At 39.4% G+C, this 15,581-nt stretch overlaps 2 protein-coding genes across 7 annotated transcripts in view; one reads left to right on the forward strand and one right to left on the reverse strand.

Annotated features, from left to right (window-relative positions):
- Positions 1–1,360: 1,360 nt before the first annotated feature.
- On the forward strand, positions 1,361–6,554 carry tnfrsf9a (tumor necrosis factor receptor superfamily, member 9a). Its single transcript, XM_034876262.1, has 7 exons — positions 1,361–1,727; positions 2,699–2,818; positions 2,941–3,075; positions 3,173–3,245; positions 3,342–3,430; positions 3,522–3,689; positions 3,819–6,554. The coding sequence occupies exons 1-7, from the start codon at positions 1,592–1,594 to the stop codon at positions 3,932–3,934; spliced, it is 837 nt and encodes a 278-aa protein (XP_034732153.1). The 5' UTR covers positions 1,361–1,591; the 3' UTR covers positions 3,935–6,554.
- Positions 6,187–15,581, reverse strand: part of ccdc187 (coiled-coil domain containing 187) — an 18,593-nt gene continuing 9,198 nt past the window's right edge. For 4 of the 6 annotated variants that reach the window (XM_034876205.1, XM_034876202.1, XM_034876204.1 and 1 more), the window contains 9 exons: positions 15,380–15,470; positions 10,910–10,973; positions 8,938–10,287; positions 8,101–8,222; positions 7,912–7,983; positions 7,692–7,826; positions 7,469–7,560; positions 7,284–7,378; positions 6,187–7,136 (listed from right to left, as the gene is read on the reverse strand). In XM_034876205.1, the coding sequence (XP_034732096.1) occupies positions 6,988–7,136; positions 7,284–7,378; positions 7,469–7,560; positions 7,692–7,826; positions 7,912–7,983; positions 8,101–8,222; positions 8,938–10,287; positions 10,910–10,973; positions 15,380–15,470 (2,170 nt within the window). In that variant the 3' untranslated portion in view covers positions 6,187–6,987. The remainder of the gene's footprint in view (positions 7,137–7,283; positions 7,379–7,468; positions 7,561–7,691; positions 7,827–7,911; positions 7,984–8,100; positions 8,223–8,937; positions 10,288–10,909; positions 10,974–15,379; positions 15,471–15,581) is intronic. The other 2 variants (XR_004657224.1, XM_034876207.1) reach the window with 2 other exon arrangements.

Genomic DNA, 15,581 nt, shown 5'->3' on the forward strand with positions numbered 1-15,581 from the left:
TGTTTTCTGTTATTTTGAAAGTGTAAATGATGGAAATAAAATCTAACTTTTTGTGACATGTTTTACGTACGTTTGATTGAGATTGAGATTTTTCCATCTTTTCTTGCTTCTTTATGCACATTAATACAAAAAGTCATAGTATAGTCTGTTGAAAAAAATAAATAAAAGCATTGTATAGTATGTTAAAAAAATTTAATAAAAAGTCAAAGTACAGTACAAAGAAAATTAGTCATAATACATTTTGTCTAAAAAGTCACAGTTTAGTACGTCAAAAAACATCATGAAAAAAGTCATAGTGTGGTGTGTCCTTTCATAGTATGTTAGAAAAAATCATTAAAAGTCATGATATAGTATATCAATATAAGGTTCATAGAAAGTCACAGTATTGCATGCTGAAAAAGTTGTAGTATAGTATGTTGAAAAATGTCAAAAAAAAGTCGTGGTACAGTATTTTGAAAAAAGTCATAAAAAGTCATAGTATAGTATGTCAAAAAAGTTACTAGTCTAGTATGTTGAAAAAAGTCATGAAAAAGTCATAGCATTTCCATACTATGAAAGTCATAATAAAGTCATAGTATTACTATACTATGGAAGTCATAATAAAGTCATGGTATAGTATGTTGGAAAAAGTCATAGTATTACAATACTATAGAAGTCATAATAAAGTCATAGTACAGCATGTTGAAAAAAGTCATAGTATTAATACACCATAGAAGTCATAATAAAGTCATAGTATAGTATGTTGGAAAAAGTCAAGAAAAAGTAATTGTACAGTATGCTGAAAAACTAATATTATAGTAACAAAAGTCATTTTATCATCAGAAATGGTTATAGGAAAAAAATGGGTTTCCTGTGAAATGGGTTACGTATGGGCCATAGGAGTTTCTTTGGGGAAAACAGAGAGTAGGGGGGAGGGAAATTGTCCCAACAAATTGCAGCAAAACATTAATTACAAACCAAAATAAATGTATATCTTTGTGAATACTCATTCCTTAAATGAATAAAGTCGAATAAGTGATCTGATAACAACATTGCGAGCCAAGCAAGGAAGGCAGTCATCCACATGAAAACAGTAATCAGTTAGTCTATTCAGGCACAGCAGTGAAGTAGTGGGAAAACATGTAGTATTGCAACCTGATATGTTGATAATGTTTTTTCTTCTCTTTTTTAGAACCACCTATACAACTCCTGATATTTCTCATCTGGCTTTAAGGTATAAAATGTTCGTTATGAAACAAAAACATGTTAAGAATTTGTGGCTTATACTGAAAGTTAAGTGTTTTCATTCATGAGTCATTTAGGACACGCCCCTTAATGTGATTATGAATAGCTGAGCGGACGTGGGTTAAGTGTTAGAGCACTGTGGTTACAGCACAGACAGCTTTCTTCCTATCATGTCCTTCAAACATACTGCTGAGTGGCTTTGAGTTAACAAGAAAGTTATTGTTGTTTAGATTAAAGCTACAGATGTAGAAAAGCAAAAGAATTAAAAAGAATTAGGTACCTGGGATATTTCTTGGCTTGGATTAGCTCACGTTTTACCTGAGGTGGCTGTCATCCTTATTCCCAAGGCTGGAGAGCTGACAACAGTATGGCTGCAGTCTTAAGGGCATTGGGTCTTGCTCTGCTCATTCAGGGCTGTTTTTGCAGTGTTGGACAGACTGACACAGGCTGCATGAAATGGACACCAAAAGGGGATAACGTTTGCTGTGAAGCCTGTTTTGCTGGTAAGTGATAACGGAGATGATGAGCATTACGATTCTCTATGATTTTCAACTGAAGTTCAGGAGAGCATTTTTGAAAAGGGCTCAACCAGTCAATATACTGGTTTATCTTTCATGTCATAATGTTGATGTTATTATAGTGGGCTTTAAAATGAATTAAACTGGATACGTTTTTTAAAGAAATCCTGTAGATATTCATGGAGGGAAGGAGAAGTGCCCTCTCTGTTTACTTTCCACATAAACTCAGTTGTTGTGCAAATATGCAACCTTTTCCAGACCTAAAGAGTTCAAGTTATCCCATGTAGTATCTAATAAAAGCAAAAAACCTACTGTCAGTAGTAGAAAATTAAAAAAGATAATATTCCAGCCTTTCTGTGGTGGTTGCCTGTGACCAATATAGTTTCTGTGGTTTTTCAGCTAATACCACAACGCAGAAAAAAGGCGTATACATACATATATATATATATACATATATGTATATATATATATATATATATATATATATATATATATATATATATATATATATATATATATATATATATATATGACATATATATATATATATGACAAGAGAGATGTCTATATATATATATACATATATATATATATATATATATGTATAGGAAAAGCTAGGATTGGGGCGGGGGGGTTATATTACCCTGTGTATGAATGTATATTATTAAAAGCACTAATCTTCCTGAAACTGATGTCAGCTACTGTGGTAGGGCTTGCACAGCTTATAGCTTTTTGTATCTGTGTATATGTGTACAGTATGTGATTATAAGTTACTGTATGTATTCCATTTAAACATATTCTAATTTAAACATTTGTGTATGCATGTATTATATTTACCCACTTACATGTATATAAGTGTGTGTAGCTTGAATCAACTACAATTTACATTTCATTGGGCAATCCTGTGTTGTAAAATGGAAAATAAATTAATGTTGATTCTTGAACCTTGTTTGTAGGACACCGCCTGGTCAAAGAATGTGGCCCAAGCCCGAAAGATCTCTGTACGCCTTGTGAGGCTGGGAAGTTCACGGTGAACCCAAAAGAGTACAGCTGTAACAGGTGCACACAGTGTGTAGGTATGTCAGCAGATGTTATAACTGCATAAGAGGTGCCTTCAGTAGTGTATGTCCAACAAGCTGACTTTTTTCTTTTAAATTACAACTTTTACAACCCTCTTGCCATCCGTTTGTATGTGTAGGTGCTCAGGTCTTAGTGAAAGAGTGCACTGCCACAGCTGACACAAAGTGTGGCTGTATAGAAGGACTCACCTGTGGTGACGACCGCTGTTCCTTCTGCATCAAAAAGTGTGATAAAGGTTATGAACCAGTAAAACGTAAGTAAAAATAAGCTCATGACTTTAGCACATACACATTAGATGTACAGTTTATGTTGAGTTGCAAGCCAACCAATGATTGACATGGTCTGCACAGGTTCATGCAGACCATGTCCAGAGGGAACCTTCAACAACCGAACTCAACAGAGGTGTAAACCCTGGAGTACCAAGTGAGTTATGACCTTGCTCTAAAAACACTCTCTGCCATTGTAGCCATTTTGTTGTTGTACTGAAGAGATTTGATGAAAAACTTTATTTTTCTACAGGTGTCCCAATCCAGATCAAAAGATTGTGGCCAAGGGAAATGCACTTACGGACATTAAGTGTGTCCAAGTGAGCGGTTCAAAGCAACCTGGTAGGATGTGCTTCTATTCCTCTAGTGTACTTTTGCTTTAAGTCTTGTTTTTGTTTAAGCCAGCAATAATGTCTTGCTGTTGTTGTGTCAGATCCCAAGGAGCAGGTATGGCCATTGATCTTATCTGTGATCACAAGTGCAGCTCTGATGGCCTTTAGCATCATCATCATCAGCCTTGTGGCAAAGAAAATCTTCCAGAAAAGAAATGAAAAAGGCAAAAAGCCAACCACAAAGACCCCAATAAATAGAACCCCTACAGGTAATTATTACTGTACTTTGTGATATATTATCCCGACCATATTCCACAATTGAATGTTGATCATACACAATGTTTATCGAGCCAATGACAGTGAAAAAGTATTTGCTTTTCCTTTTTTCTCTCCTTCAGATGATCCTAGGACACTAATAGCCATTGAGTGCAGTTTCCACGAGGCCCAGCAAGAGCAGGGCAGCAGCTCAGAGTCGCTTGACTCCAAGGACTCCTCGGACCAGCTCCTCGTATGAAGAGAAGGGAAACTGGACTTGACTGCCCCGCTGAATAACTCAGTCTGTTTGTGTTGAGTTTGAGGGAAAGGAAACAGGATTTACGGAATAAGATAGAGTCCCTCTTTGTGATACTGAACATGTCGTGCCACTTTGTTTGTCTCTAAGTGAAAGAAACAGAGCACTGTATTCGTCCAGCTGTATTTTATCCACTGCATTTTCCTTTTATCAGAATTACAAAAGATGCTAAGAAAATTGTTATAGGTAAGTAGGTTAGTGGTATTTTATTGTACAATTACACCAGGAGGTAATTATAGCAAGGATACAGGAAATGTACATAGGGGAGACAGGGGAATTCTGAGAGGGAAAAAACAAAGTGGATTACAACAGTCCATTCATCATGTTAATTGTATCAGACAGTGAGGCTGTTTTCTCCTTTCAGTTAAACCTAAAAGAAGATTGCTGTGAAAAGTTTTGAATTAGTGGATTGAGTTTGACACCAGATGGAAAAAAGCATACCTTAAATACCTAAGCCTTTAAACTTTTTTAAACTACTTTCAAACAATAAGACTTGTGCCAATTGCCTGTGTATAATAATATTGTAGTGTTTGAGTTTCACTCCTTTCATATTTGCATGTGTAAGCGGGAAAGCTGCTGAGTGTTGCTTTGTGTGAATGTACAGTGCAGGTGGGTGTTCAGCTGGGTGTGAATGTCTGACAGCAGAGAAATTTGAGTCACGGCTGAGTCTGAGCCCACAAACGCCTCCTAAATATCTACTTTTTACGGCTGAATTTCTACATTTCCAATTCTGGTTATGTTGCAATCCTGATTTTACGCTGTGAAACATTTATGATTTATCAAGGGGCAGTTGTCTATTTTGGTTTATTTAAATGTTTCTATTTATTACAATAGTGGATAGCATCACTTTGAAGTCAGCGTGGTGTCTATGGCCTCTTTAAGCCTACTTAACAGTACCAGGAACTATATGGACTTTCCAGTAATTTTTTCATTGGCATCAAAAAAGTCCAGCAAAGGGAGTTCCCTCTTTGTGAATAGGTAGTCATGTAATTTAAAATTAAATCATCAAGGAATCTACAGTACAGTATTTTAACGTGGAAGATTTGGTTGAGGTTGTATTAATTATCAAGCTGAGACATGCCTGTTGAGCAAGAGTTTGATGACACAGTGGGTATCCCAAGTACAATATTTCTGATTAAGTATCAGATAGTGTGATTAGTCACATGTTGCTCATAGATCACTGAAATTTCTAATAAGTGTGTCATGTGGGAAATCCTCTGAACAAATAGGATTCAAACTTGACAAATATATAAGGCAGACACAATATCAAAAATGAGTCCCAAAGGTTATGTGGAAACCCCCCAGTCAGCCTTCTACTCTTTTTTTTACTGATCTTCTATCACAACAGAGTAGGCAGCTAGATCAGAAACGCATGGTCTTTTCTGAAATGTAACAGGCGTATATCTTTCTACTGAAATGGAACATTTGTTAGCCCACACCTCTACTAATGTATCAGGGACTATGAGTCACATCTGGCACATTGTGATATCAGTTAAATGACAAAGTTCACGAGTGCCGCCTCGAGAAGAGTCACCACAGTGTGACAGGCTGTCATACAGTAAGAAATAGTAAGGACTGTAGCACTTTACTTGCCAATTATTATGATCAATGTTACGCACTTGTTTGGTTTGTGAATATATCATTCTGCCTAATGTGTATTTTACAAGACATTTTTATATTTTTCTTTGGAACTGTCCATGGTTGACGGTGTGCATTCTGTTACATTGTACTTGTATAACTTTCTTTTTTAAAAGTCAATACATTTTTTTTCTAGACATTTTATTTGTTGTACTTTCATAAAGAACAATTCCATTTATAGTGTTCCACCGGCAATGACATATTTCACCTGCAAAAAAAACAATGCGACAACAAAAGGAGGTTTTAAATGTTGGAGTAATATATACATAAAAAAGACAACAAGTGAGACCAACAAGTGTGTGTCAAAAATACAACTGTTTTAGTATTCTGTATATTGAATGATGCTACTGACTGATAAAAGCCCATCTGGCAAAAAATACACAAACATCAGTTGGATAAGTTTCAAGTTATTTAAGTTTAAAAAGGTCCACTTACAAGTTTATTGAAGCTTTTTCCAACTGCATCGGTCTTACATTTACTGTTCCCAGAAGTTTATTAAAAGCTGGATCTTACAGTCAAACAATTGAACATACTTTGATGATTGTTGTAATATGTTATTTCAAATGGGATTTCCCTTTAATGAGGCTTAAACAAGTTCATGTGATTGTCATTGTACCATTGTAAACATTGCTGGAGCCCTGCAATACTGCTTTGAAACTAAGTTGACAGACACTCCAAAAGTGGATGTCTTCTTGTCCCAAACCCACATCAGGTTTAAGGGTAATCAAAGAAACATTTTGTTTTATTTGACATTCTTGATTGTCCCACTAAACAGCTTTGGTTTTACTTCCCTTAATGCTGTGGGGGATCAGTGCTAACCGCTGCACCACTGTGCTTCAAAATCATCCAAAGCATCCAAAATATCAAATGAAATAACATGAAGAGATTATAGATAATGGATGGACTCTTGACACGTCAACTAAATTAAAAAAAGAATGCTACAAATGTAATAAAAAAGGTATACTGTTTAAATTAAACACTGAAGATTTTAAACAAAACCTCAATAAACCTAATTTTCCCTTTGAAAATAGTAAAAGGCTTGAGTCCTAAGTGTTGTCATTATTCACTGAATCAAAAACTTTTATAAAATCTCACTTCTCTCTCGGTGTTCCACTGGTCTAAAGTGCTAGTAGGGGTGGCTGATAGAAAAAACTGTATTCTTGTAATCTTTAACTAATAAGAACTCTGTAATAATAATAATAATAATAATAATAATAATAATAATAATAATAATAATAAAATTGAATTTGTATAGCGCTTTTCAGGGACCCAAAGTTGCTTAAACTGTAGCTGAACTTATATTTAGTGTTATAAGATATATACATGTGATGCACTCCAAAAGCACAATGGTTGGGAAATTATTGTTGCTTGCAATTTTCCTTCTTCTCTTTGAGTTTAGTGCGTCCGGATTTGTCCGTTTGCCGTTTTGTGGGTGGGATGAAAGTAGGCTCCTCGAGTAAGTCATGTAAGCCAGAATGTGGCATGGGAAGTGTCTCACAGGCTGGACCTATAAGAGAAGATAAGAAAAGAATTTAATGATCCCACAATTGGGAAGTTCCCTTGTCACAGCAGCTCTAAATTAAAAGGAAATAGGATGTGTGTCCACCCATTGTTTTCAGTTTAATGTTAGGTGCCATCTGTCCTTTTACGGTACCCGCTTGTCCCACTCTGAGGCTCTCTGTGCTTTCCCTTCTGGCCTGGAAGGTCGGGTCCAGTTCCTCCGCAATATTTCTTATCCGCTGAGCTTGTCTGTAAATACAGCAGCAGTAAGTCAGCATGTGGTCACAATACAGACATTTATCAGTATTGTGTACATATATTTCATCTAAAAACAATTACGGTATAGTGGAGAAGGGGCTGGGTGGCTGGTTCTCTGGGGAGCACTCAGTGGGGGAAGGAAGTCCCTCTGAGTCACGCCTCTCTCGTCGGAACTAAGACAGTGGACAAAAGGAGTCAAACTCATTTTATCACCTTGTTATTAAAGTGAAAGACATCCATGACAATGCAATGCATTGTCTTTAGATGGCTGAAACTGTGTTTTAAATAACCCCAAAACATTCACCGGTTGGTCCCCCGCAGCCCGGCAGTCATGATGACTGATCATCGCTCTGTGCTCACGCCACGATGCCGGCCCTTCTAGTTCACGAGATCTTCGCTTTGACTTAATTTCTTGCTTTTGCATAAAGCGTGCAATTTCCTAGCGCAAAAACACAACAATGGATCATTTGACAGGTGGATATTCAAATCAGATACATGGGTACATATGACTTACTTCGTCATACCTCATCCTGCGCCACTTGTGCTACTCTGAAGTCTCCCTCTGGGTCAGCACTGCATGGCGAGGGCTGTGAGTTCTGCGAAAACAAGCCAGAAAAAGCCAAACTGTAAAAGCCAGAATTCATTTTTTATTGAAAAGAGAAACTGAACTTTCTCCTTAACTTCTAAACCACAGCCACTCTTGGATCCCCTACCCTCCTCAACCGCTTTTCCTCTTCCTCCTGCAGCTTGTGAGCCAGTTCTTCGTCCTGCAGGACCTGCCGCAGCTCCCCCAGGTCCAGGCTCGTCTTGCCTGGCTCTGGTTGCAGTGACCCTCCTATGGTTGAAGTAGGACAGTGTCAAATCCAAAGGAATTAAAGCGACTATGACAACCAGCATACAAGTTGTAAAAACCATGGAAATCAGTGATGACTCAGACAAGTGTACTGACCATAGACTGTATAATGTTGGCGGACAGAGTATGTGCGACGTCACCCATTGATTTGTGGTGATCTGGTATGAATTGTCTATTTGCAGTTACGGGCGCAGCCATCCTGAATATGGGTGGGACAATTTTAGACGAGAGGGAGGAAGGATGGCGGAGCCCTTACACTCTACTTTATGCAACACACTTTCACTGGAAACCACATCATAGCCATGCCCTAAAACATTAAAAATAACAGTCTATGGCACTGACTGAAAGACCCAAAGGGCCAATGACATTTGAATCACACCACGAGATAAGAGGAAAAAACATGTGAGGGAATGTTTCTAGATTTGGAGAGAAACTCCATATTACTTATTCCCTCACTAAATCAAGAAGGAAGAAAAAAATTAAAAGCACAGTATTTCACGACTACTAATTTTACATATGAAAAAGGAAAATGTCCCACTTTAGCTAGAGAACCCAAGAAACCAGTAAAACCAAAGTGTGTCCAGATTAGAAGATGATTGAGGGAAGGTGAGAGGAGCAGATGTAAACAGAGAGGTAGGGCAAAGCTTTGGAAGCTTTCCCTCTGCAGATTGGAGCTGGTTGCAGTTCTGGGTGTTACCTGCTGCCAGGTGCCTTGACCTATCCCTGGTTGAAGCCCTGCTGCTTCTGCTGCTGAGGCTTTGGCTACGCTCTGGGGCTTTACGATGGGGCTGTTCTACTCTCCTCTCCTGCTCTTCCTCTGGGCTTAACCTTTCTTCCATGGTCTGGTGCCAAAGCCTGCGTTCGCTTGTTGTCTTCTTGACCCTGCAATCATTTGCATTTCTCTCCTTCACGTCATCATTTGTGTTTCTCTGCCCTCCCCACCTTCTACTGCCTACCTTATTTCTGTTAGCAAGATACATGTCTCTATTAATCTCATAAACCTTGTAATCATGCTCCACATTATTATGGTGCCCGTCTCTGTCTTCCCTGTGATCTTTCCTACTGTCCTCTTGGTATGCGAGTCTCTTCCTCTCCCCGATATCTCCATGGAAACTGTGCCTGGTGTTGGCAGCTCTCTGGAAGGCTCTCTGATGTGGTCGGGAGTCACTGCAGGAGACCTCACTCCCATGAAGCACCTGGCTGTCTCTGCTTTGAGGCCTTATTTGTAGTGACGCCCCGTTGCTGCCAAACCTCACAGGCACACCCCTCTCTCTGAGCACCTTGCCCAGCATCTCCCAGACTCCACTGGTTTCCCCCTGCTGCCTGTTAGAGCTCCTGGTGTTGTCCTGAAAACGGACATGCTTATCGGGGTTGTCCTTATAGCTCCAGGTCCTTGCTAAGTCTCTGTTGCTGTGTTTACTCCTGTCAGGTAACCTTACTGATTCACTGCGACTACATCGCCTTTCTCTTATTTCAACTACCCTACGGTCTCTATCCTGATCTCTGTTCCTGTGCAAACCCTGATACTCCTCTCCATAGTTCTTTTCCTGATCCCAATTCCTAGGCTTCCTCCTCTCTAGGTCACAATTTTCATAAAAGTCCTCATTCCACTCTCCTCCCTCCTCCTCTGTAAAGCTGCTGCAAGACCTAACACTTCTGTAGTTTCTCTCGTGTGGATGATGTAAAGATGCCTGGCGTCGAGGAGGTGCTGAGTTGAGTCTTTCATTCAGTCTCTGGGACCTGACAGTGAGCTGTTCAGAGAAAACCGTGTCAGAGTCCTCTGAATCCTCACTCAAACGATCGCCCAATTCACGCTTGATTTCCCTTATGGAATCTGGGTGTCCTTGATTTGACCATGCACTTGTGTTTCTCTGAGCTGCTACCCCCCTAGGGGAGTCAGCCTGAGGCCTTGTTATGTCTGAATAGTTGTGAGAAGTAGGCCATTGACACCTGGTGGTGGTAGAAGAGTACTGCTCTTCTCGTTGGTGAAGGCTGCTGCTGAGTGTGTGCTGGTGTGGGGATGGCAGTGCAGGATCGCTGGCGCTGCCTTTAGTAATGCCAAACATGCAAACACAAAAGCAGGGAGGATGGGTGAGGCTGTTAGTGGGCAATATTAGAGGAGTGCAATTAATTATGAGGCAACATCTTATTATAGTTTAAAAAAGAGATCTATTAAAACTATCAAAAATGGCCACATGTCCTTTAAGTAAGAGCATTTGTTACATAACTTATATAATCGTTTTAGACAAAAACTGAGGCATTCCAATAAAGATATACAATCATGCATTAAAGACTACATTAAAGACAACATCTTACATGCATGTAACTGATGTGACAACACATTAAAGAGAAAATAAATGAATGATGTGTTTTTGTTCATGCTGTTGTAGTATTTGGAGAATCACTTAAATATAACAATTATAAGCAGTAGCGGTGAAGCAAAGCATGGTTAGGGAGATGCCATGCAAGCCCTGGACTTTGTCCTACTTTAAGTGGAACAAATAATTCTTTGTTCAGCAAATGCGTATTTAACATACAGTTTAGATCAAAAATTCAAACAGAATACCTAAAAAATTCAAACATCCCCATTTTCTTAATAATTGATCTTAAGTATGCTAGGATTGCAGACAAATGAAAACACACAAAAAAAGGCAAAACGTAAACTGTACCTTCACTGTGGCCCCTCCTCGTGATTCTCTGCTCCTCCTCTTCCTGCATTCGTTTAGCTATTTCCTGGAGAGACACAGACGTGCTGATTGCTTCTTTGTAAACTGTAATGAGTAACCCATTAGGAATTTAGGCTATATGAAGATTACAGAGGAATGGAGCTGTTCTGTCAAATATGCAAATAAACATAGAAGCATGGCAGGAAAATTTTAGACTTTGATAAGAATTTCAAACTAGATTTTATTGCCCCTGTTACAACCCCTTAATCCTATCCAAAATCATTTGTCAATATCAAAAGCCACAATCTTTCATCTGGCTCATTATTCTTATTTTAAAACAGTCCACAGAATTATTTTACTTATCACAGCAAAACTAATAATGAACTTATCTGGATAACAGAATATATATCAAAACAAGCTCAACTCACTGAGAGCAGGTTATTCAACTGGTGTGCGACTATAACTAAAACTGTTACTCTAAAACTTAATTCATACTGTGCAGTTTCAACCAGCAGATGGCAGCATAACATAGAAAAAAGAAAGTAAGGTAACAACTGTCCCCCCCCCCCCCCCCCAATCAAAATATTTAGGAAACTTGATTAATGTCCGAGATTTTATCCACCATCACAAGGTTTTGCTTTCATGTCATCTTCTTTTCACAATGCACAAAAAATGCCCTTAAACTGTACTAATGCTTCATCTATTTAACATCACAACACTTTATTTTGCCTTAAAATTTACTCCGGTCCCTTTATTTGATCTATACATTATAAGCATTCAAGTGACAACATGAATAAAACATGGACCAAGGTCTCAGACCCCATTCGGAGTTGACTGATTATACATCAAAGAAGAGAATCTAGTCTACATCTGGCATGTCTCCAGAGGAAGCTACACCAAATGCACAGCCATGTTGTGTGATGTAGTGCCACTGTGATGTGATCTGACATATTAATTCTAGGTCACCAAACTAATTGTTTAAGACAGGAGTGTGTCTGACTCAATGGAAACTAGGAGACTACATGAGAGCCAAATACAACTGGTAATCTCCTTGAGCCGAAACTTTGGACCAGAAACACTCCGACAGAAGCAGATTAACAGGACTGTTTCATTTGAAGTAACACCTTGTCACTGGATAATGCCTGCGCTGCTATGGTGGACTGCTCTCTAAAAGCGTACCCCCACCATGTCTCTATGTTGCTTTCCTTGGAAAGGCCAGAACGAATCAGGTTTCCTACAAATCAGCAGATTCTACCAGTGAATTTTATGAAATCTCTCTCTGTAGGCTGCATTTGCAACACAAATCATAACTAAAAGCTATCGCAGCTCCTTTTGGATTTGCAATCAGGGTGTGTGTGTCAGCCACTTTGCCAGCATCAGCAGATAATTAGCAGCTTGCCATAGCAGGTTAAGTGCCACAGGGATCTGGCATTTAAAACTGCACAGCCTGACGCCTTCTGTTCCTTAATTAAAGACACAATCTACAGGGAGGCAAATATTTAATCAACACCTCTGATCAGCAAGTCATTAAGTAAGGTAAGCAAACAGGAGTGTTAATGGTTCACCATTTGATCCTAGCATGAACACTCATCAAAAGAAATGATTGCTTCCACACAGGAATAGTATATTCCCACACCATTTGCTGCATTTCCTTACATGACTTTAACCCAGTAGGTAAAAGTCCATCTAACTTTTGAGTGTAGACACCTCATGTTGGTTCCAAAAGAGTTCAAACCCAAAACCTTTAATAATGATGAATGAAGCCCACAGTCTCTCTGACCTCACAAGCTCCAAACAAGGACCTTCTATTAGCCTGTCCAGGGCAACCTTCTCTAAAAGGGAAAATAATATGCTGGAGTGGCCCTGTGACATAGACCACTCCCCCGGACCTGCTGGCAGTCAGCTTTTTTTCTCCCACAATGTTTTTCTACTTACGCAGCTCAACTCGTAAATTTATACCGTTAGACAATCAATTTCTGTAAAGCTACCAATGTTCAGAAATGCACATACGTTCTGTAAAAAGCGCAGACATAAAGATAACATTTGAGGGATTGGGCTTCTGTGTGGGAGAGGTGACTGATGGGTGTTATGTGGTTGCCCTGTCGCGTTTGGGTTGCAAGATTAATTGTTTTTGTGTTCACAACATTTTGGAGAGATCTAGTGCTGTTCCACAAATTAGGACTAGGAAAGAATGGAAAGCAAATGTCAACCATCACAGCATTATCTAGACATTGTTATATTATTATCCAAAATTAGATGGTAAAACATATAACTCTTGTTGTCTACAACTGAAACAAGACAAGCTTGCGGCTAGTCCAGAAAAAAAACAAAAAACTTGTTGGAACCCTTAAAACATGTTGGAAACCCATTTCCATTAAACATTAACATTAACATTATTGAACACCGCACTTAAGTTATGTTTTGACCTAACCTGCCTCTTCCTCAAACTGCACAGTTAAAGGGAACACTCCGACTTATTGGGACTTTAGATTAGTCACCGTATCCCCCAGAGTTAGAGAAGTTCATTCATATCCTTCTCATCTCCGTAACTTGTGACGTAACCACCGCTAGTCTAACTCAGCAAAGATCGTGGAGGTGGGAACTAGGAACTATTCTCAGAAGGAAAAGCACTGCTACATGGGTGGAGTGATTATTACTCCAACTCCGAGCAAACTCCAGGCAAGCTCTCTGCTTGTCACCAAGGGGCTTCTCAGGTGCTGCGAGCAAATCCCTCCACCAATGAGCAGAAGTAGCAGTGCCTCACCTTCTGTGGAGAATAGTTCCCATTATGTATACGGTTAGAAGATGGCTGTGTCTCATGTTACCTTGTCATTTATACACGCTGTGACTATACAAATCACAACAGGTAAATAGGAAAATGTTGGGGTTAATTTGTCACTTATTGGGAACAGTAGGTTTGATGGAGCAGGTTACCTCCAGAATCTGTGCTGAGCTAGGTGGGTGCGAGAAGGATATCGACTTCTCTAACTCTGGGGGATGCGGTGAATAAGCTAAAGTCCCAATAAGTTGGCGTGTTGCTTTAAGATTTTACACGCTGAATGTGCACATCCAGTGAGGCTTGACCAACCACCAGAGAAATAGCTTGATTCATCATCCAGATGGGGAGCTGACAGGTTTTGTCTCTGTTTAACAGCTGACTTTGCTCATACTGCCTTCTTATGGCACAGTGGGTACAGAGGCCCCAAGCAGCACTTTACTGCAACCGCCATTCATTATGGATTCACTTAGTCCTAGAGAGAGCAGAGTAAACCATACGATACTCCCTGGCCTGTCTGTAACAGGAGATAATTAAACGATATACAAGTATGTCCCGGGTGCCATATACAGTACGGCTGTGAGTGCCTGTGCTGAAGTTTATGGATAATGCTGGAGCTAATGTTACGCCTGTGTAAACTGCCAGGGATAGTTAGAGTCTAGATTATGCCCAGATCTGTCTGCACACAGTTCTGTAGATTGAGATTCATCTACCTTTACAAGCTGTGATTTTCTGCTTTGTCTAACACCTACAGACCTCAACAGTTACTGAGTCAGATAATCCACTACAGAATCATCCATTTCCACAGTCTACTGGGGCTCAAACTAGAAAGTGATTTAGAAACTGATAAAACTTCTGACCTCGGATTATTTTAACTAAATTCAATTCAAGCTGAGAAGGAAACTTTCTGGCCAACAGTGGAAAAGCGAGATTCATTTGGGAGTGGAGTAAAACTTCAGGTCTTACTTAGTTTTTTGTGTTTCTGTTTTATCAGTACATTGTGCCATGTTGATCTTGTCCATCCAGTACAGTTTCTCGCTCTACTCTGGTTGCTGACCGCAACTAGACACCAAAAGGAAAGGATTTGTTCCTCTTTCAGGAGCAAATCCCTCAAAACATTTTGCTTTAGAAACATTGCTGTCACATTTGTGTCTTCTTATTAACTGAACCATCTTTTGGTTTCAAGCTAAGCTTAACACCACAGGTGTTTTAATTTAACAACGAAATAATGAGGGACTGGTAAAGAAAACATAGGTTTCCAACCTTTCCATATATCAGACATCCTTGGGCCACGTGTCCATCTTACATTATATTCTCCGTTTCTGTGGCCAAAATAAAGATTTGTTTTCCATATCATATCATATGGTCGGACTGAACACCGTCAGTGTGCCTAGTATGGAGTCTATTCATTTAGAAAGCTAACATAAAGAGTTGTAGCAGTAGCTGCAGTAGTGTGTAGCAGCCTAGCAGACCACTGACACCGATAGCTTTTCCCTTTATTTGATAATGACAGTGGCTAGACAGGAATAGTGGGAGAGAGATGGGGGATGATGCGCACAAAAGGACTCAGCCTACATGGGGCGCATGCTCTTACTGGGTGGGCTAGGTCGCCCCAATCTTGCTTGAACTTTAATGCATTCATTGGAGAAATGTAAAACTAGATGTAGACTGAATTAAATCTGTTAACTTGTGCTCACCTCATCTTCTTGCTCCCTCCTCCGGGCCTCTTCGGCACAACGCTGGATCTCCTCCTGAATTACACGGGCATACTCAAAGTCTTCATCCTCTCTACAAAGCAGTCAGAAAAGAAAAAGGACTTTTTTCCTCTTATGACGTATGTAATAAAACTACCCAAAATCAATCATCATACCTACATCAATGTCAATGAGATAGACCGAT

Source organism: Etheostoma cragini, chromosome 7 (genome assembly GCF_013103735.1).
Source record: "Etheostoma cragini isolate CJK2018 chromosome 7, CSU_Ecrag_1.0, whole genome shotgun sequence".
Lineage (NCBI taxonomy): Eukaryota > Metazoa > Chordata > Actinopteri > Perciformes > Percidae > Etheostoma > Etheostoma cragini.

What these genes read in the sequence shown, in the direction of transcription:
- tnfrsf9a (XM_034876262.1), top strand. Translation starts at nt 1,592, where the DNA reads ATGGCTGCAGTCTTAAGGGCATTGGGTCTTGCTCTGCTCATTCAGGGC. An exon ending in CTGTGAAGCCTGTTTTGCTG is followed by an intron (nt 1,728 to 2,698) that starts GTAAGTGATAAC and finishes CCTTGTTTGTAG; the next exon opens with GACACCGCCTGGTCAAAGAA. An exon ending in GAGCGGTTCAAAGCAACCTG is followed by an intron (nt 3,431 to 3,521) that starts GTAGGATGTGCT and finishes TTGTTGTGTCAG; the next exon opens with ATCCCAAGGAGCAGGTATGG.